This window comes from Scleropages formosus, chromosome 3 (assembly GCF_900964775.1).
Source record: "Scleropages formosus chromosome 3, fSclFor1.1, whole genome shotgun sequence".
Lineage (NCBI taxonomy): Eukaryota > Metazoa > Chordata > Actinopteri > Osteoglossiformes > Osteoglossidae > Scleropages > Scleropages formosus.
Window position 1 is genome coordinate 13,814,354 of NC_041808.1, and position 23,051 is coordinate 13,837,404.

Sequence of the window (23,051 nt, forward strand, 5' to 3'; positions counted from 1 at the left end):
ACATGCATGCCTGATGCACGAGAGCACCAGACACACTAAGTAAACGTCCTTCTGTAACTTGTAGCAATACAGGTATGTAAAACTCAGGTCGGTGCACAGTATATCCGGCACATCCTTTTTTGTGGAGTTCATTTCCACGCGTAACAATCGCTATGTATCACATAGCCAGACTTTTCCCCGACAGACACACTAACACATACTGCAAAGGTGTGCGCGACATAGAAAGGTGGGCTATCAAAAATCAACATCCGGCCATTCTCCGAGACAAGTCTTGCTCCAAGATTATGATGTTTCCTGTAATTTTCATGCTGAATGTCACTAAGACGTATATGCCGATTACTTCTATAAAAATATCGTTAAATGCGTATTCAAAACTCCCCGTGTTTGTGTGGGTTTCCTTCAGGTGCTTCAGTTTTCTGCCACAGTCCCTTACAGTGTTTACCATAGTTGCAGTTCCATGTGTTTCAGGTGAATTGGAGACTCACTTTCCCTTAGTCTGTCCCTATGTGACAATGTGTGTGTGAGATCGCTCTAAGATGGACCCAATTCCATTCCGGGTGTGTCCTGCCTCAACTCCTGTGTTTTAGTAATGGATGCATGGATGCCATATTTAATAAATGTTTGGGGCCAAGTATAACAAATGTGTTATATCTTAAATGTGACATAGCAGATGATACACATTTTATATTTCTGATTATATGAACCCTCACTGGGTTGGACCGGGTCCTGCTCTCCGGTGGGTCTGGGGTTTGAGTCCCGCTTGAGGTGCCTTGCGATGGACTGGCGTCCCGTCCTGGGCGTGTCCCCTCCCCCTCCGACCTTATGCCCTGTGTTGCCAGGTTAGGCTCCGGCTCCCCACGACCCCGTCTGGGACAAGCGGTTCGGACAACGTGTGTGTGAACCCTCATTATCTTCACTGGAGGAAAAACTCTGAAGAGTTCTAATGACAAACTATCTCACACAACATGTACTTTCAGTGATTTTTATTGCCTAACCTTTAAAGTTATCATTTCAAATTTTAACAGCAATTTCCACAAAATGTGAAGTGCACAGGAAATAAAACGTATGGCACATTAAAGAGAAAAATACAAAAAAAAAAAAAAAAAAATTTACTTTGTATATTCAAGACAAAAAAAGATAAGTGAATACAATGGAATTAATAATAAAAAAATCCTAATAAGATTTAAGAAAACCTTATAAAGTGTCCCTATACTGCTAATAATCCCACCCCCCAAAAGAAAACAATTTAAAAACCTATAAAAATCCTTCAATAAGAGTTAATAGCGCAGGTGAAGGAATCTAGGAGCTCTTTGGAATTCTTAGTTTTAAGAAAGTCCAAATCCCAGAGAGAATCTCAACACACCAACTGAGGAATAACACAGTTCATAAAGAAATAGAAAAATTGCTATATATATTTATTACACAACACCAGTCAGCTGCCATTCTCATGGAGCAAGTCTGAATGAAATTTATGGCATTATTGAAAAGGTGATGAATGTATTTATTTGTATCGGGGGTTTAACATGTCATAAAAATGTGCCTTCAGAGTAACTGAGAGGTACTTTTAAAATTCTGTTAAACTTCCCAGTACCAAAAGCAAATAGGCTTTCACACCAGTACAACCCAGCACACAGCAAAGAGGTCAAAGGCTGGCATTTTACACTGGAAATGTATCTCGCACTGTTTACCACAGCTGCACAAGTCTACCGATGACTAAGAGAACAGAAAACATTTTTGATATTATTTCAAAGGGTCCTGACTGACACCATCAACTGTTAAGCGTAAATGGTACAGTCTTCTGAAAATTTTTAGGAGGATTATGTGCCAAAAATTCTGGTAGAATCATGACGGGTTGCTGCTTTGTCTCAACGCTTAAATCCATAAATTAATGTGTTTATGCATAAAGTTCCTCAAAGGAAATTTCAGACGTTACAGCAAACTGTACTTGGGTGAGGTAACAAAATCCCTCTCTCACTATGCAACCTCTCCATCTCCCTCCAAGCGTCAACACATAATCAACACCCAGGCCTCATCTTTCACACACAGTTCCAGAGCATCGCATCTCAGCCACTACGGGGACAATTGCACAGTACAACGTTACGCGACAGGAACGTATTCTCCCGAGCATGACATTTCGCTCCCATCTCCAAAGCCTCCTTTTACACTGTATCAGGTTCTCAGGATGTCCTTCATTACTTCTCCATAAATGTACAACTAGCAGTAGCATCTCAAAGAGGACCGGGCCAGTTCGGAGTCCCATGAGCGCGGTCGTTTTCTCTGTCCGATTTAGCATCAATTTATATTTACTTCACATTAAAAGCTATTAAAAAAAATTGTACTCCAGTCGCAGCTCTTCATGTCGCCAACATCCTTTTCCACAAAGCGTGGAAGACGTTACCGGAAGACCATGCTGCCACTGCATACACAACTCAACACACACACACACGCTGTTCTTGTATTCTGAACATCATGCAGACCATAAAACTTGTGTCCCAAACGCTATATAAGCATGCTAACTAGTCATTACGGGCTACTTTGTTGGCCATTTTTAGTAGACCAAAAGGAGCGTGATTAAAATATCTCCTTAAATGAGACATACCCCATATAGGAAAGGAAAAAAATAGCACCTCGCTTTATTTTCAGCTGTCAGGTAGCCGATTAACATGTTAACTGCTACCTATTAAAGGTAAATAACAAAAGAAATATGTCAGGTTGGTTTCCTAATATGTATCAATATATAGGTTACTGTCTCTCTTTGGTATCTAGCAGAGACCATTAAAATATAACATATTAATTTCACTTTTGATAGTGATGTCACCAGCAAACTAAAGAATCAGTTAAAAGATAGCATTCCAAGCTACTTCTACCATTATTCTGTCAACTTTTCCAAAAAAAAAAAAAAAAAAAAAAATATCAAGGGGGGGGGGGAATCCACATTAAATGAATAATGTAAAATTATGATGATCTTGGTTCCTAAGTGGCCAACCCAACCCTACATCATCATTTGCCTTACGTGGGCACTTTTCCTATTAAGAATATATGACAAGAATTCTAGCAGTTGGGACACAAGCATAAGCTTCTTCATGTAATAAGTCACTGATTAAATCAATCAGCTGCATAAATACTGTTTTTTTTAAACTGCACACAATATTTAAACATATTATTGCATTCTACTTTTACCATTTTTAAAAAAATTAAATCCTTCAATCCACCATTAATACGCAAACATAAATCTATCAAAAATGCTAGCACATTATCATGCAATCAGATAGTAAACTTGAGCTATGGTATGTACAAAGGTAGGTATATTTCCTGCTGAATGCAATTTTTTTTTTTATATGATTTACTGAGTGCTAGGGATGTTACTCCACAAATTTAATACTAATTACATCATCTCTCTGATTCAAGTCAATGTTTTTTTTTTTTTAAATTAAATAGACACACTGTTAATGAGCCCTCAGATATGAAGTTTAACATTTAGGTTTTATTGGGGCAGCTCAAGACGTCTTGGGGAGAACATGAAGAATTCTGACACCATAAGTTACAAAAAAAAAAAAAACCCTAACAGACACTGGCACCATTACATTAATATAAATAGATCTTTTGCCAGCTGATCTAGACTGCTTGTACAGATCAAAGCAGTGTGTTGATAATTTACACTGGTGACAAAACATTGAGATATTTTACTTTAGTATTCCTCAGTCGAACATGATGAATATAATTGTACCACTATGATGCTAAAGTCTAAAAATTCATAACAAATAGAACTTTATCCTTCATTTCTTCAGTATGTGCAATTACAATATAATAAAATGTTTAAATGCAGCTTGACATTAATACATATATTGCACATCTTTTTTTTTCTAATTTAATAAGGCAGATATTGATCTCTGAGATTGGCTAATAGAAAAAGTTAAATGTTAAAATGTTATGCAAAATATTTAAAGAAAACTATTAAATGGCTCTAGTAGAAAAATGCTGGCAATATGTGAGACATCTGAAAATTATGGCATTATAAGGGGCCTTCCATTACAAACCTGAACTGTAACCACTGTACCAAAATGATGATTCATGGAAAGACCTTGTGTTTTGGAGGCTCAGTGTGTGTTTCCATGGACCAGAATTGACCTACTGCTTGATCTGAACACTGCAAATCAGCCACTGAGTAGTTTTAGAAATGACATTAGGTGCTATGCTTTCAATGCTGTGCTGTAATATGGCATTTGGCAAGAAGTTTCCTTTGATTAAACAGAGGTACTCTAGCAGGAAACATCTGCTAAAGTCCTGCGGACTCTGATGAAATTTTTCTGAGAAGGAATGAAGCACAACATTGGAGCAATTAGAGATTTATAAATAACTCCACAGATCTCAATATGCAGTGTGATTAAAATAGACTGAGTGCAGGGTGCGGGACCAAAACAGACTTCCCGATAGGATCAACTTCAAGTAAACCTGTTGACTTTACTCTTTGGTGTAAATAGCAGTAAAAACGGAAACAAGACAAAAGATTTATGATGTATAAACGAAAAGAAAGACTGTACTAAGAATCCAAACTATGCACCAACTGAACTAGCCAGCTAATCAGTCAGCAGGAGGAACTGGGCACTGCATCTTCAGTCATTCTATTCCATATGTTCCAGCCTCATCAAAATCCCTCAAAATCCTAAATCCTTCATGAAAACTATACTAGAAAAACTGATGGAGAGCATCATTTTTTTAACATTACCATTATCTGTTACACTTATCATTTCATCAATTACTTATGTAATACAAAGAGAGAGCATGAGATACTGTCATATTACTTTCAAATTTGGCTGCTTGCTCCATGCCAGGATCAGATGTTCCCTAAAGCTCAGTGTTTAAGTTATGAGTGTTTTTCTTTTAAAATTTAAGGTCATACTGTGACAAGCCCACTGCTGGGCAACGTTTAAGGTTGACTGGGCATCAAAGCATCAAGAACGCTCCTATAGGATGATGCAAGGCTTTTTGTCTTTGAAAGGATTTTCTGATGTGGGCACTCCAACCAGCAGGGGGTCACTGCGGGCATGTTGCTCACAGTAGCTCATGAGCTCGGCTGCTGCCTTCGACACCTGACAGTGGAGATGGAGAGAGAGAGAGACATCCCGTTAATTACAGAAATTAAAATGCAAGAAACCGTTGGGTGGTCCCCTCCTTATTATGAATGCTTGAAAAGTTAAGTTGAACGTAACATGGCACAACCAAGGGGCTTTCATTAACTTTAAAGGCAGTTACTCTTGGTACGCTGGCACAAACAGTGGTATTGGACACGATGGCTGAATTGTGTCTCTGTATCTATGTGTGTTCATCTGTTGGTAAAATGTGCTTTTGGTCACTCTGAATTGAACATCACTTTGGAGAAAAGCATCTGCTAAATAAATAAATTACATGTAAATGTCAGCAACCTGAAGAGCTCTGCAGCGGGAGAATTGAAACTACTTTACAGATGGGAACGGAGCGGCGCGGCGAACTGTTGCTCTTGTTCCGAGTCCCCCGACAGGAGTTATTTACAACACGGTGTAAATAAAGCACAATAAAAGAACCCTGCCCAGAGCTGGACCAGGGAGTTTGTGTTCATCCGCAGCTCCAACTTCCTGTTTTACCACGCACAGCACAAAAAATTCTTCCAATCCCCAAAACAAGCATGATAAGAAAAGCATTATTATAAGACGTTTAAAAAGCAATGTAATTTGTGCAGAGTGGCTACAAAAGTCTCTATGCGTGAGTTTGTGTCCTGTTTTTATCATTTGTTGATGTTTTATGTTTGTGTTTCATTTACTCCATGGAAAATGTCCAGAAGAACATGGGGAAAGATTAAGATCATGTTTAAAGGGTCAGTTGGGCTGGGGTGCAAGTGCCTAGGCGCTTTGTGGCTTCTCTATGTGTCATTTACCTTAAAGTTTACAACAACTACACGTTATCTCAGAGCCGGAGGTATTACGTGGAGGTGGAGGATGGGGAACAGTGCATCACTGACAGGCTCCAAACTGGTAGACGCGGGTGCCACAGGATCACCTGCAGCTCGTTCACCTCTCCACTCTTTCGAAAAACACCACGTGGCGCTTAATACTCATGACTGCTATCCGTCGGCGCATCGGCTGACGCTTTGGCACACAAGTGAAACTGGCTCTTTTTTCTGAAAAAATAAGCACAAAGTAGTTCTGAAAAGTGTTAGAAAAAGATTCGCAACAAAAAAGAAAAGTGTGTTACTCGAAAGTTCGGAAGTCGGGGACCCACTGTATACATTTTGCAGCTCTGCTCCCTTAGATTATTCCGTAATTATTAGCAGGCCCATTTTACATTTACATTTATTCATTTAGCAGACGCTTTTGTCCAAAGCGACGTACATCTCAGCAAAATTACAATTTATGCATTACATTAAGAGAAAGACACAGCTGCAGACACGAAAGTCTCAAGCAAACCTTTTTCGCTCCCTACCACTTGCTGCACCGAGGTTCATCGTTCAAGTAGGTGCATAAAACACAGGAAAGACAAATCCTGATACCCCTCCTACCAAAAATTTTTTTTTTTTTTTATACAAGACATTTACATTAACGTAAAGCCACTTTTGCAAAATTTTCACTCATTATCAAATGTAATCTAGTACCAAAGCCAATGAGCCTCACACAAGGAAATACAGAGCCAGTTTTCTCATGCAGTGAAAATGACTTCATGTCATCCTGCTTTAAACCCTGAGACACAATTCTACCATCACTTCCTTAAGTAATTCCTGCAAGTAATTTGCATTCAGCGCAGTTAATCATTTGCTCGACAAATGGCAGCCGTGCGACACGTTTAAACGCCGCAGGTCAGGTGTAGAGTCATTCTTCGGAGTTGCTGCACAGCAGACGCAGCAATGCAAACCTTCATGCTTATTTGCGAATGCTTCCTCAGTATTTTGCTGACTGACAAAAAGACACAGAGTACTGTCTGTCACTTAACAGCACTGGAAGGACCGGAATATGAATTCCCTACCTTGATGCGCTCGATTCCTGCCTCGACCCGCAGCTGCTCCACCACCTTCCTGGCCTGGGCGATGCTGTTAGTGGTCGACATTCTCTGCCATCAGTTTAACAATCGTCCAAAGCAGAATCCACTGTGAAACAATCAAGTGAACAAATTCATACTTCATCAACACATTTTTAACGTACAATATCAGCCGGCTTTAGAACAGCAATGGATGTTTCAGGTCATAAGGCAACTAAACATTAGTTTAACTATAGCGAAAATGAATGTTCCTTCAGCTGACAGATTGACAACAATGATTGGTATCATTATACCAACTACTGAATTCCATTTTAAAAAAAAAAAAAAAAAAAAAAACTGCACTCTGACACCATCTTTTTGTTTTAGTTTCTTTTCAGGAGGGGGCAATTGAGCCAAGACCTAGATCCTTTTTTAGTCTTCTTATCTGCATTACTCCTTTTTCCAGTACTCACTGTCTATGCCTGCTTTATTTTTAATTTCCGTGTTATTCCAGCATCCTTTCTTTCACTACCTGTTGCATGTTCTGTTGCAATTATTTTGTTTTCTTGCTGTTTTGTGTGTGCTGCTGGAGCACTGTGCAGTTTCCTTCTGGGATCAAAAAGCACCCTTGTGACATCTGTGGGGCGGCACGGTGGCACAGCAAGTAGTGCTGCCGTCTCTCAGCGCCTGGGTGGTGTGAGAGGATGTGGGCTTGATGCCCACTCAGTCTGTGTGGAGTTTGCATGTTCTCCCTGTGTCTGTGAGTGCTCTGGTTTCCTCCCACACTCCAAAGACATGCTCTTCAGGTTCCCCCATAGTGTGTGAGTGACGGAGAGAGTGTGTTCCGCTGATGTATGGATGAGCGACCCATTGTAAATAGTGTATCCAGCACTGTAAGTCACCTTGGTGAATAAGGTGTGTGGGCTGACGACACTACATAGAGTTCATTGGAAGTCGCTTTGAGAAAAGCGTCTCTTAAGTGAATAAATGTAAATGTAAATCTGGTCACACTGGCAGTACCGGTGTTGTAGTGTGCTGCGGTATTGGTGGATGGATGACTAATCAGAACAACCAACAAAGTCCTCTTCAATGTACTATCTAATGCTGCAGCGCTAATGACTAACCAGTACAGGCAGATCATGTTCCGAAAGATTCCCAGAAGAGCCCGTGTTTACTCGAGAGGAGTGCACTTCCTCAGCGATAACACCGTTCAAAACTCCGTGTTCACCGCGGGAATGTCGGCTGCGTATTCCCTCAGCGAATTATGCCGATCAGGTACATGGAGCTCTTCCAGAGAACGCAACCACACCTTTGTAAAGAATCTTCTGGCAAAATTTAACAAGCGCATGGAAACCGGGTTTGTTTTTGCCATTTTTTTTTTTTTTTTTACTACGCCTCTCCATTCTTAATCAGCAGAAACTGCAGTCAGGTGCAAAAACAGAAAGAAGTAACTGGAAAAAGAAAAAAAAAAAAAAGTTAAAAGCTGCAGTATTATTTTTTGTTTTGAAAGTAACATACGGAAGTCTGATCATCAAGTGGAAAAAAGACAAAAAGTCTGCAACACAGTCATACCATAACTTGCACAGCAGGTAACAGTGCTTGAAATCACTGCTAAACTTGGTTTTCTCCAAAAGAACTTACAATGATTTTTCCCATTTTCACAACTTTTTTTTTTTTATTGTGCTATAACAACTTGCAAACGTGGACCTGTAAACTTCCAATTTACAAAACAACAGTTAAATACCCTGAGGAATCCCTAGAGTAGCAGCCAAAACCAGACCCCAGAAAGCATTGAATTTCATTATATTTATGCATCCCCGAATGACTGAGAGCTTGTGGAACTCTTTTACAGCTCTCCAGGGAAAGGGCAAGGCTAACAGCGTACAGCCCAGGAATGTGAGCAGTTCAAGTGGATGGCACAGTATTCCTTAAACTCAAGAGAGAAACCGATTAAAACGGGGCCCAGAAAAAGAGTGGGAAAAAAAGAGAGGTGGCACTATTTCAATGGTAAACTGCATTCATACATGCAGCGTTCCATTGAGTGTCAAACAGGAGCAGCTGGCTCCATAACCTCAAAGCTCTGTGTAGCGTAAGTGACTGTAAATCACTCTGGACAAAGGCAGCAATACCGCAAATACACTACCGGTGCTCTTCAGAGGAGCGGTCGGCACGATCTGGGTTTTCCGCAAGTTTTGGGAGCAAATCTCTTGCCCGTACAGAACAGGCTGTCCTCCGCGAGCCTTGGGCAGAGCAGTGCTTGGACCAGGCACATGACAGATAGCAAGAAGAGTACGGTAAATGTGCACGAGCAGTAGTACAGAGTGGGCCGGACCATTCTCAGAACCAGTGAACGGACTGCTAGTAAAACACAAAGACGCTCATTTCAGTTATCGCAATTTCTTCGAACGAAGGCTGCAAGCACAAAACTAACACAAAAATCCATTAAATTAACTGACGGTCAAATATTTGCAGTCCTCACTCCACACCAAATCAGTTCATTTCATAAATGGGACTGATGTGCATTGAGTTCTACTCAAGTATAAAATCGTTACTGTGCTTTTGCTGACATGTTCTGTATTAGTTCAGTTGTGTATTATTCTTTATGAGAAGAGGCTGCCCCATATGTCATTTTTTAAACTTTTTCTGTGAAGTCCAGGGTTGAACGGAGCATGCTTATATTCTGAGTGTTAATAAAAACTACTGCTTCCATCTACTAGGAGTTATGCATCCCTAGGCACAAAGGAACATTTAGCTCCGTTTATGCAGGATATGGAAGTGATTTATAGGAAGTGGCCTTCTTCCACATATCTTTACAATGTGGGAGAAAAACCAACATGAACACGAGGAGAACGGACAAACTCTGCCCGGAGAACAAAATCCAAACCCAACTCCAAATGTACAACCAGACACCTGCTGTGCCACCATGTCACCTCTGTTATCAATTTACTTGAAGCAAATGTCTAACTTATGAAAACTGAAAATGACATGTCTATGTTTTGTCTACTTAAAACACACTAGTTTTTTTCTTTCTTCAAGCATTACTTGCAGAGCAAGAGAAAGAAAAAAAAAAAAAAACTGCACATTTTAGGCAAAAGGAGAGCATATGTTGTCAAATGCAATACCGCAACACGATGGAGAACAGCACTATCTGCTGCCGTTGGAAGACAAAAGAAAAACGGGAAAAGCATTCCTCCGAAGGGTGGTTGGGTTTTGGTTTCGCGGGGCAACGTGACGCCCTGCAGCGCACACCTTCGCTTCCCCAAGTGTGGAAGAACTGGAAAGCGCAACGCACAGCCACACTTGCACGGGGCACGAGGCCGACAACCGTACACCTGGAGCCCTGGAGCCCTGCCGCCCGCAGCACCGCGGGTACGCTTTTCTCTATTAACTTCCTATTGCAACTTCCCTTGGGGAAGAGCAATCCGTATAACCGCAGGCTTAAAAGAACAAGCTAAGCCAGTTCTCCGTTTATCTCACCTTAGTTTCCTAACCCTCACCACAAATGCATGGCCATAAACGGACAGCAGAGCGGAGGCCAGTCGGTATCAGTGCCGAACACCGAGGTGGAACAGGCATTATTAATAGCAGTGCACTTTAGCATCACTGGAAAAAAATGCAGAAAAAAAGTGCCCGGCATCCAGCTGGTATGTGAGGTATGTAAAAGAGCTCAACAGAAGTCACGAGGTGACCCACTTCCTTTATCTCCGGGGTACGAAGGACACATGCTACTGGAAACCACACACACCGTGTCAACTTCGAAACATCTTGCGCGGTTTCAAAGGAGCATCTGTCCAAACGCAGTCGGCATCGGCAGGAAGGCCTGCTGCCGCAGTGGCAGTTATGCCATTTGTACTACGGGATTTTGCTGGACATTTCTGAAGGGTGTGTCTTTCTTCGCTCTTAGTTCCTTATAAGGAGCTTTCCCGATCGCTTAAGTAATACGGAATCCGCCAGTGTTTGCATACATGTATTTGCCAAAGACAATTCCAGATCATTCTAATCCCCACAGCATTACTCATGCAAAAGAAACATGCTGACTAAGAACTTCGTTAAAGCTGTCACGCATGGAGATGGCAAGGAGGGATAATCGGTGCAGATCAGACAACGGGAGTTGGCTCGAAATGCGGAGAGTTGCCGTCTTACACGGTCATAGACGTGGCCAGTTAAAGCGGCCTTACAGGCGTGCCATCTGACCTCTGCAAAAAGCCTGAGGGAATAACAGATGACCTTCTAGATACGCAGCCCTTCTTCGTTCGTTCATTATTTACTGATCCGTGATTAGTAACCGCTTGTGCGGCGCGGGGTCGCAGTGGCCCAGAGCCTATCCTGGAAACGGGGCACGATACAGGGTAAACTCTGGATGAGAAGCCAGTTCACTTGGGGTGTAGAACCAAATTCTGTGGCCTGACATCTTACTAGGGAAGGAAATGAGGAACCAGGGCCTGGACTTGCAACAGCACAAAGGCCAACCGTAAGAGAACAATCCAGCAAACTCCTCATCTCCTTCAACAGCACGGCACACGTAAGCAGGAAAATATTTTAAAAAGATGCCCTCTTCCACCTCATACACGTGTAGGCAGAAAGCAAGCTATCGGAGACAAAAGCCTGGCGTCATACGCACGCACGTGGGTGGGAAGGCGCGCAACAGCGCTCTGGGAATACCGTGGGCTCCAGCGGGAGAAACGGGTGACGTGCGGAGTTTCAGGGGGCTGGCCGACGCTGCTGCCACCGCCGCTGCTGCCGCAGTTGCTCGGATTCCCTTAAACAGGATTTCCTGGTGATGAAAACCACAGATGAGAAAATGTGGCAGGAATGCAGCTGAGAGGAAACGGCGCCAGGAAGCGCGCGTGCAGGAGCGGGGAAGATAGTCTGGGGTTTTCTTGTAGAAAGGCAGCAATGCGGAGTATGCATGTACCAAAAAAAAAAAAAAAGTTTTAAAACAGTCTACTTTTCAATCATTTACCTTAATTACGGATTAAGGGCTGCACGGTAGCACAGCAAGGCATGCCGGTGGGGTGTGGGCTCACAATGTCGGGATGGAAATTGTCCTTCGCGTGCGGCCAAGCGAACGAGTGTGCGATCGCCCTAATGCCCCATGCTTCCGGGAAAGACTGCGGAGCATAGTGGGGGTTATTGAAAACGGGGATAAGGAAGTTACCTACTATGTGTAAATTAAAAATTTATTGCCTTACTACATATCAGACATAACTGGCCTAATTCTTTAAAGTGCTGGATAGATACTAACATAATCTAGTTAACATGTATTACAAGTTTGCTTTAAAAATATGCAACACATTCAATAGCCGCACGCGTTTTCAGAAGGCATTCGGAAGACATTCTGCAACCTTTGCATGGCAGCAGAAAAAGTACATTTTTATGACCTTTAGACTCAGCCACGGTAAAATTTATGTTGTCACGAGGGAGCGTCGCTGCCGAAGGCACTATCACCTTAGCATTTACACGGAAAAAGTAACACATCCGTAGATCAGCACAAATTACTAGAGCAGGTAGCAGGAGCCATTTTTGACTTTCCAACCATGAACTTTAAATATTTCACACTGCAATAGGAGAGCGCCATTCTTAGTCACGCTTTATTACATGCGGATTAAACGTTGCACCGTGTCCGCAATACACCGTGTGTCTGTTACTGTGGAGCAGCCTGTGCAGTAAAGCAGAGCTACACCCTAGATGATGCCTTTAACGCCAAACTTAAGAACACTAACGGCACCGGCATTAAATGTCCCGGTTTTGCGTTGCCGGGAGGGACAAGGCATCCATATCTGCTTTTCGACCCATCTGAAAACGATACTTCGTGGGGGTGGGGGGGGGGGCTTTTTCCTCGGAATTATTACAAGAACTGCTTCGGGAAGCCTAAACTGATACGAGGGCAACTTTCCGTGACTCCATCTGCAGCAAACACGGTGCATGTTCGTAAGATAGAAGGAAGCCAGCAAAGAAAGTGCTGACTCCTCAGAGCCTTCCCACCTCACATGTACTCAACCATGACACAACAGCTGTTGCAAGGGAAGTGAAAGGCCAATATTCACCTTTTTTTTTTTTTTAGAAATTAATCTACCAGCACAGCCATCATCCACACAGACTAATTCACTAAATTTTTGCTCATTTAACCAGACGGGGAAATTAGTTACTCTGGAGCAAAGATGGGGAAGAAAAATGATCTCGTTGCGACTCCAGGGGAACCACCAGCAGTGCAAACTGGGCCACTTCCTCGACAGACTGGAATAAGCCATCTCATAATATATATCATATTTCAGTTCAAACCGTCAAACATTTTGCAAGAGTTTAGAGGACTTAACGGCAAAAAATAACAACTCATATGTGATGCATTGTGCGAAATGAATTTTCACTCATCCGCTCAAACTAAGTAACAATTCCGTTTTAGCACCCGTTGCCTTCCGATAAAAACCCATCAAAGCCAGGGGAACCCTCGGTTTCCAAAGCGCTCCCGAAATTCAGCCGAAAAACATCCGTTTCGGTGTCGCTCATCATCCGGACATCACGCCGCAGCTTCCGTGCAACTTGGATGCGTCCGCAGCCGCCCGAGTCCAAATCCGTCTCTGCGCTGATGTAACGGCAGGATTACGGCGAATCTGGGAGGTGGCGCGCTCATGACGAACACAGGAGGACACAAAAGGAAAACTGAACTGGACTTCCATGCATGTTTTGCTGCCATCTTCTGGAGTGACCAGCCCTATTGTTCTTTTTTCCTGCCATGCATCCTCATTTCATATTACACTGGCTCTTCAAGCCACGAATGTTCGAGTGACAAATTCTCAGGGATACAAACACTTTCCAGATTGTCTATTTATTTACTTATTACTTACTTTTAATTGAACTTCCTTCACCGTTCTGTTTTCTAAAACTTCTCCGAGCTTCCGCTCGCATTACCTGGCGATAAAATGTGCCCCAAGACAGTGCGGGATCAGACTGAATCAACAGGCTTGCGCAGCGTCTACGGCTCGTGTTCTCTATCTGCGATCAATGGCAAGACGAGGACTGTTACACGTGATAATGGAATAAATCAGTCAAGAATCAGCATTGAAAAGGATTTTTTTCAGTCTTTCCAAATCCGTTCTTATTTTAATGGAGCTCAGTTATTTAAAAGAGGCTCAAACGAAAAGTCTTACAAAACATTATGGCTGTATCCAAGAATTTTACAAAACCTAACTTGTAACTAAATCGAGGGATGCATGCATTGTTTTATTGAATGCAGATAAAAAAGTTGAAGCTGATGAACGTCGAACGCATTTATGTAACAAATAGGTCAAGTCAGAGTTGAAACAATTTCACTGTTGTGTCTGAAAGGTTGTCAACCTAGTTACCATAACCCTAGGATTCATTTCAGTGTATAAAATACTTTATAACTTGTAAAGGAAATACCTGACATTAAACAGATGGCAACATTGTCAGAACTAACAGCTTGAGCTCAGGAAGAAAAAAAAAAAAAAAAAGTTTCTGTAACATCTGATCCGTGTTACGAGTTTACGATCTTGTTTTCAAATTGTTCGGAAACAAACAGTCCAAAAAGTCCAGAGTGGGAAGATTTTCAGAAACCTCAGCATTCTCTGACAATATAAACAAAGAAGACAAACTGTTCTTGTGCCATGTTATCTACAGGGACCTCCACGATGACAGTGACTGTACAGCAAATCGCCCAGCGCACACTCTTCTCCTGACCAACAGCATTCCACACAAAGCCCACCCCTGGTGGTAGAGGACCTACTTCATATAAATAAATGGCACTGCATGAGTTTTCCCCATCTGGATGATTGCAGAATGCAGTTTTTTTTTTTTTTTTTTTTTTGCGCACAAAATTGGGCTGTATTTACAGTAATGTGGCGCAACGGTCTCTAGTGTAGGCCAATGATGGAAATTAATACATTTAAAACAAAGCAGTAAAGTGGAATCTCAGCATTGGCCTTCATAGATTTACTTTTCTTCGTGCAAGAAATACAGTACAATTACTGATATTTCACTAACAATTTGTTGAAGATGCACAAGTTACAGCAGGTACATAAAGGGGAGCAAAAATCTGAGTAAATTCATACTTATCACACATGCGAACATCATGCTGTAGTTTGTTAGCGCCGTCATTTGACACATTAATATGAATGCAGTAAAGCAGACTGACAGGGATCGCTTACTTCTTGAGTAGCTCCTCACCAGTTTCTAGTTCCAGTGAGAAAAAAGAGCTAAACACAGCTGGATCCTACAGCTGTGTTAAGGTGCTATGATTCTGATGGGTTACTTTGGCTTAACTCACTACTGAAAAGGTTTTCTATAAGAGATGGACATGACAGGGAGGACAAGTACCTTCTTTACCAAAGCAAAGCATTCCTGTTCGCAACTCTATGATCTCATCGGATCGCCAAGGATAAGCCTTATCAGCGGGTCTACGTGTATGACATTTTTGGATAGATCTCCAAAAATACCCTCAGATATATGTAGACCAAAGTGTGCTGAAAACTCAGCTGCAAGGAGATGTGTAAAGATGCACTAAAAGCAAAACCAAGAGCCCTGTCATCCATAATTAAGAACATAAAAAAACTACAACAGTTAATAAAGTAACACTTAAAAGCCTGATGCACTCCAAGATATTGTATGTCCAATGATCTATTTGTTGGGAGCGCCTATGGACACCACAGATAAAAGGCCAGGCAGAATTGAGATGCTGTCAACGTCTCTTTGCATTTCTGCATTTGGCTTATTCTCTAAGCACAAAAGTTTTTCACTGTCAAAACTCAGCCGCAAGCCATTCTGCTGTAAAGCCATTACATTTACTCATTTTAGCAGACGCTTTTCTCCAAATCGACGTACACCTCATCAGAAAAGTCGGCCTCATTTTCGAAAGATCACAAGGTGCTGCTCCATTCACTAATGGTCAACTAAACTATACCTTCCTGCCCATAAATTAATTTTTAGCTCTCAGTGTGGGCACTACCAGGTGGAACATTAAATTCTTTGCAAGCTAAAGAAAACTTAGAACTCGCACACAAACACATCGGCCGAAGCCGCTTGTCCTGAGCGGGGTTGCGGCGAACCGGAGCCTAAGCCGCCAACACAGGCCGTAGGGAACACACCCAGGAAGGGACACCAGTCCATCACAAGGCACCCAAAGCAGGACTCGAACCCCAGACCCGCCAGAGAGCAGGACTCGACCAAACCTGCTGAGCCACCGCACCCCCCCCCCCCAAACTTGGAACTGTTTTTCTTAATATGTATTATATTCCCAAAAACATTTGTCAAGTGACACTCAGCATTCCACATAGCATCAAAATGAGCAACGGTTTAATGCAGCAAATTAAAGAAACATGTTAGTTCTTCTCTTCTGGCTGATTACGACTGGACTAAACACTCCGAAATAAAGAGTTAACTTGAAAGATAAATATCATCTTAAAAGGTCCGACCATGTGATTCTCCCACATACGGTAATACACAGGAACACACACACTCTCCAGCCACTGAGAGCAGCTACGCTTAAAAATAACAAATCATCATAAATAGGAGAGAAGACATTTCCAGAGGCAGTTTCAACTGGCACCCTATTTCTGTCTCGACCACAGCGCTGATACATGTAACAGTCCATGACCTGTGGGATGTGGAATAGAAGCCACTTCCCAGAAAACAAATAGCATTACAAGGATCTAATGGAATGAGGAAAATGTCAATAACCAAGTAGACTAAACAGAGGGGGGGGGGGGAAGAAAAAAAAAAAAAAAAAAAAAGATTATATGAGAAGGCAACACTCTGCTGAAGTGGTGGAAAGCCTGTCCACAAGTGCTATAATTCTAAGGAAAAAGCCTGCACGTGTGATGCCGAGGCTGGAATCCATCGGTAGGGATCCTAGATCCAGCAGGTTGTGTCTTTCCTTTGCACTTCTGTGTGGAAAGGATGAACTACTGCCAATTTCTCCAAGGAAAATGCATTAAGACAGACTGTACATATCAAACTACACCCCATATGCATTTGTCAGCAGAGCGCCAAGAAACGATGGATCTGAATTTCGTAAAATTTACAAAGAATGTGAAGAGAATTAAAGAGGTAATTTTCAGCATTTTAAAAAGCAATGGCATACATGGGTCAAGGGGCCTTCAGAGGTTAATGCTAAGGTTGTAGTCCTTCTGCAGAAGATCCTCACTTATACCTTACATTTACATGTATTCATTCAGCAGACGCTTTTCTCCAAGGCGACGTACACACACACACACACACACACACACACACACACACACACACACACACACACACATTTTCAGAACCGCTTGTCCCATACGGGGTCACGGGGAACCGGAGCCCACCCGGCAACACAGGGCGGAAGGCTGGAGAGAGGGAGGGGACACACCCAGGATGGGACGCCAGTCCGTCGCAAGGCACCCCAAGCGGGACTTGAACCCCAGACCCACCGGAGAGCAGGACTGCGGTCCAACCCACTGTGCCACCGCGCCCCTCCTCGGCGACGTACATCTCACAGAAAATACAATGTGTGCATTACATTAGCAGGAAGAGAGCGATAGATGCAGACACATGATTCTTAACTAACGTAGATCACATGAGTAGCTGCATAAAGGTTTATCCAAATATCAACGATTTCTTCCTAGTAATTTCACATATATAACAACATTTACGTTACGGTGAAGGTAATTTATGCGAGATGAGGAAACATCTGTCTCCCTGGAGGTGATTCTTACACGACCACATGAATTTGTTAAAAGGGATAACACACCAAGATACGTACAATAGAGAAATAAGTGTTGGCAGTAAGATAACTGGAAAATGGAAAAGTAAACAGAAAACTAAGAAGAAAAAAAAAAAAAAAAAAAAAAAAAAAAAACCTAATCAGAGCTCAACAGCTTCATCAGCTGCAGAAACCACTACAGCCCTCACATGTGCTGTACATCTCTGAGCAGCTACAAAGGGTAAAATGTTCTTTGCATCAGCCAGACACAAGATTCACTTACAAAGTAATCGCCCCATCTTGTGGTGAACCAGTAATACTGTACAACTATAACAACTTAACAGATGGACGGCAAAAAATCACTACTCCAATCATATGAGGTGAGCATTTCTTCCCCCACCATCTTCAGCCTATTCCCCATCACTCAATTGCAGACATGGTCATCGGTAAGCGACGAACCTCACCTGAGTGACAGCAAGCTGGTTAGGTAGGATCTTAGAGACAAGAGCTGGTCAGTGAGAGCTGTTGCCTGGAGGGAAACATAAAAACAAAGCCAAAATTATGGAGGGGAACAACATGGCAGACCAAGTTATTTTTAGTGTTATTTAAATGTGCAATTACTGTAAACAGATTGATATTTTCACTAAAGCACTGTAGGTCATCCTCAAAGGTGCAGGAGGGCCACTTCTAGGACTACAACCTGCAACCTTTTTATTAACAGCTCTGCCGCAAACACAACACTGTGCTGTTCCGCCGTCGTCTTCCACCAAATGACGCTCCTCCCCGTAATATCCTCAAAACTAACTTTTACCATCTGTTCAACACATCCTTTTATCCCTTTATCAACAAGGCCTGCTAAACTGTTTTGCACAGATCGACTTAATCCGTTCCTCTACCTACCGCCAAAATTAAGAAAAATGCAACAGATGTTTTTTTTAATGAAAAAGTGGAGAAACTAATGTAAGCAGTGTTAGAAAGTGCAAGTTTCAGAACAATACGAACAATGAGTATCGTGACAATTTTCATATGCATTTTTAAACTGCACAACTCAGGTGAGTACTAAGGCTGCAAGAGAGCAGACAAACATCACAACCTAAATATAAAACAAAGACCAATTATATTTTTGGTATATACCGGCTCCTAAACTTATGAACAGAGGTGGGACTCAAATTCAGTTAACTTCAAAAACACTTTCATCGCTGTTACAATAAATTAAGGCTTAATAATACAGACATCCTTTCGGTTATTCACCTGTGAGGTTCTGTAAAAACCTGATATAGCCTATTTTACTTTTCACTGATAAAGTTTACATATAGATGATGCTTTTCTGCAAAGAAACTTATAATGTTACGCTGCTTACAATTATTTACCCATTTACACAGCTAGGTAATTTTACTAGAGCACTTTAGAGTAAGTACATTGCTCAAGGGTATTACAGCTGGAAGTGAGAGTTGAACCTATAACCTTTGGGTCCAAAGACAGCAGCTGTAACCACTATACTACCAGCTGCAAAATAATAGTAGTAGTAATAAGAGGCTGTGTAAAGGCTTATCTGAAGATGATCGTAAAGTTACGGTGTATGAACATTTACACCACACATGAGCTGGAGAGATCTTGGACAAAGTGAGTTTTCAGACCCTTCTTGAATGTAGACAGAGTTTCAGCAGTTCTGAGCATTAGGGGGAGGTCATTCCACCAAAACAGAGACAGAACCGAGAACCTCCATGCTTTACTTTTCGTGTGCGGGACCACCAAGCGAGCAAAAGTAGACAAACAAAGAGGTCTGGTTGGCATGTAGCGAATGATCAAGTCCTGTAAATAGTTCGGAGCAGTTCTACTGATGCATTTGTAGGCCATAACCAGGGTCTTAAATTTGATCTGGGCAGCTACGGGAAGCCAGGGCAGAGAAATGAGTAGAGGAGATACACTGGAACGCTTTGGCAAATCAAACAACTCACGCAGCAGTGTTCTGTATCAGCTGTAGAAGTTTGATGGCAGAAACAGGAAGGCCACACAGGAGAGAACTGCAGTAGTCCAGATGGGATGTCACCATGGCCTGGACAAGTAGTTGGGCAGAGTCAGCTGTGAGGTAAGGACGGATCCTGCAAATATTATGCAGGATATATCTACAGGACCAGGTTGTGGCTTCAATGTGCTGAGAGAAAGAAACTTGAGTCAATCATCACTCCAAGACTCTTAGGCGAGGAGGTAGGCAAAATGAGCGAGTTGTCCAGTTTGATCAATAGATCGTGACAGGAGGACAGGCCAGCTGGGAGGTGAAGAATCTCCGTTTTGGAGAGGTTGAGTTGGAGGTGGTGATCAGACATCTGTGCAGAGATGTCCGACAGGCAGGCAGCAATGGATGTGGAAATGTCTGATGCTCCAGGTGGAAAGGAGAGGAAGGGCTGGGTATCATCAGCATAGCAGTGGTATCTGAATCCATGGGAGGCTATGACTGGGCCGAGGGAGGAGGTGTAGATCGAGAAGAGAAGAGGACCCGGTACCGAACCCTGCGGGACACTGGTTAAGAGAGGCAGAGGAGAAGAGCGAGAGTTCCGCCAGACCACTTGATAGGATCTGTCAGATAGGTAGGACTTGAACCATCTTAGTGCCGCTACTTTGATCCCAAGAGAGGAGAGTAGAATCCGGTGGTTAACAGTGTTGAGCTACAGACAGATCAAGGAGGATGAGGACCGAGGAGAGGGAGGCAGGCGGCTCTAGCCGACCGGAGAGCATCAGACACCGCTAGAAGCACTGTGTCAGTGGAGTGAATAACTTTGAAACCAGACTGATAAACATCAAGAAGATGGTTCCGGGTGAGGAAATGAGACAGTTGATCACAGGCTGCCCGCTCTAGAGTTTTAGACAGGAAGGAGGGAGACCGGTCTGTGGTTCTGGACCGAACTGGAATCCAGGCAGGAAGGGTTTCTTTAACAGAGGTGAAACGAGAGCAGTTTGAAAGCGGCTGGGAAACAGCCAGAGGAGAGCGAGGAGTTGATGATTGTAGAGATGAAGGAGGAGAGTTGCGGAGAAATGTTCTGAAGTGATGATGGGGGGTGATGATGATACGTTTGCTCATCTATTTGACAGCCAAAATGTGAAAAACTTACTGAGGCGTACAGAAAACATGCTTTTTTTTTTTAAAGATGTTATCTTAGAGTTAGAAAATTCGTAACAGACCTTTCGCAACCAGACAAACGCGTAATGCGTGGAACCTAAGAAACCGCGTCAGCGCTGAAGTGTCGCCGAGTTCTAAGCGCTAAAATTCCGGCCCCAGTTGCTCTGAGTGGAATTAAGATCAGAAATACGGTTGAAAGCGAACGCCACCTCACCAACCGCTTCCCTTACTCACCATAAGAAATGTGTCACTAATTTTGAAGCAGGAAACGTGGAAGCGGATCTGTCTCCGTCACCAACTTTCAGTTTCACATCAAACAGGATGTTGTCACGGAGCTCCTCGCGCACCTCCTCCGCTGCTGCTTTAAAAAATTACCTTCTTATCAAGTAAAAGCAGTGCTCGGTCTTCGCCCTTCTACGTTTTCACCCCGTGCGTCCTGTTCAAGACCGACCTCTTTCGCGCCGACTGCTTTTCTCTCCGGCGCGATGTTGTTTTCCTACTAGCCTAGGCTAGGCCCACTTAATTATTAATAACTGAACAATGCGTGTAAAAAAAAAGAGCAGGCGCTGTTCGCTATAACTCTACGAGCTCTTGGAATCCACGCTTTTCGTAATTCGTTCGAACAAAGCTGCGGAAACGTGTTCCACGACAACACGCACACAAGCGCGCGCGCGATCACGTGCACCGGATAGCCGAGCCCCTCCTTTCCGCAACGGCGCTGACGCGTCCGCGCCGTTATTTAGCGGAGCGAGGGAACGACAACAAGACGAAGCGCGACGCAGTGAAAAGAGCGCGGCGAGTGGTCGCCCGGTCGGTCACAGCTCCTCCAGTCCTTGCAGCGTCTACACACAGTGTACACACACATATACGCGCGCGCGGAATCTAAGCGTGAGTCCATATTAAAGACGCGACGGCCGCGCCTTTCATGCGCACACAGGTACGCGCCTCTGAAGGGAGACACTCACCTCCTCCACTCACCTGAAGGAGATTTAAAGGGGCACGGGGCCCATCATGTTTCTAGCTCTCCCTCCTTCGTGGAGCGCTCGCCCGCGTTCTCTCTCTCTCTCTCTCTCTCTCTCTCTCTCTCTCTCTCTCTCTCTCTCTCTCTCTCTCTCTCTCCCCGTCTTCTTTGTCACACACGATCGCTCACTCCCCGCAGTGCCCCCCCTCACTCACCCCGGCGGTGGGTGCTCTCCGGACCCTCTTCTTCTCTCTACTCTTTTCCAATTCCGATTTAGTATGCCTAGTCGAACCTATGGGGTGCGGTGGCGCAGTGGGTTGGACCACAGTCCTGCTCTCCGGTGGGTCTGGGGTTCGAGTCCCGCTTGGGGTGCCTTGCGACGGACTGGCGTCCCGTCCTGGGTGTGTCCCCTCCCCCTCCGGCCTTACGCCCTGTGTTACCGGGTTAGGCTCCGGTTCCCCGTGACCCCGTATGGGACAAGCGGTTCTGAAAATGTGTGTGTGTGTGTATGCCTAGTTGACACGACCAGTTTTAAACATTATTTGTATTTCCAAAAGCAATGGTCGAGCATTTTTTAATGACAAAAAAAACATACACACAACTGAATAATTATAAACATAATACCTCAGCTAGTGTCGACAGACAGTGCTTATGTGCGACTCTCCTCTCCTGTGACAGCCGTGGACACACAGCGCGCTGCCACTGTCACACGCTCTCAGTCAGACTCAATCCCTGAGATTCTGGAAATCGGGGTCAGTGTTTATTCACATACTGAGGAAATATTTCTCCTTCATCTGGTAATTCTTACTACATTTATTCATTTAGCTGATGCTTTTCTCCAAAGCAACTTAACATGTTAAGCTACTTCCAATTATACATCTAGGTATTTTTTTGGAGCACTTTTAGAATAATTACATTGGTTGAATGTATTATAGCTCAGGGGGGTGCGGTGGCACAGTGGGTTGGACCAGGTCCTGCTCTCCAGTGGGTGTGGGGTTTGAGTCCCACTTGGGGTGCCTTGCAACAGACTGGCATCCCATCCTGGGTGTGTCCCCTCCCCCTCCGGCCTTACGCCCTGAGTTGCCAGGTAGGCTCCGGTTCCCCACGACACCATATGGGACAAGCAGTTTCAGACTGTGTGTGTGTATTATAGCTAGAGGTGGGAATCAAACCTACAACCTTTGGATCTAAAGGATACAACACTAACCCCTACACCACCAGCTGTCTCACCAATATTGCTCTATATTTATTGCAGCTGGTTAGGAGGTACACCTGTCTCCAGCTCTGGTCAC

The 23,051-nt window shown here is 43.4% G+C and overlaps 1 protein-coding gene across 10 annotated transcripts; it reads right to left on the reverse strand.

Annotated features, from left to right (window-relative positions):
- Positions 1–1,418: 1,418 nt before the first annotated feature.
- LOC108935178 (guanine nucleotide-binding protein G(I)/G(S)/G(O) subunit gamma-7-like) lies at positions 1,419–21,841 on the reverse strand. Of its 10 annotated transcripts, none has more exons than XM_029250209.1 (5): positions 21,033–21,516; positions 18,145–18,209; positions 11,610–11,758; positions 6,994–7,114; positions 1,419–5,090 (listed from the first exon to the last, which is right to left on the reverse strand). In XM_029250209.1, exons 4-5 carry the CDS (start codon positions 7,072–7,074, stop codon positions 4,965–4,967), a joined length of 207 nt encoding a protein of 68 aa, XP_029106042.1. In that variant the 5' UTR covers positions 7,075–7,114; positions 11,610–11,758; positions 18,145–18,209; positions 21,033–21,516; the 3' UTR covers positions 1,419–4,964. The 10 variants fall into 10 exon arrangements, with proteins under 10 accessions (XP_029106042.1, XP_029106043.1, XP_018609079.1 ...); XM_029250210.1 differs by having other exon boundaries at positions 11,606–11,758; XM_018753563.2 differs by lacking the exons at positions 11,610–11,758; positions 21,033–21,516 and adding an exon at positions 21,777–21,841.
- Positions 21,842–23,051: the final 1,210 nt, after the last annotated feature.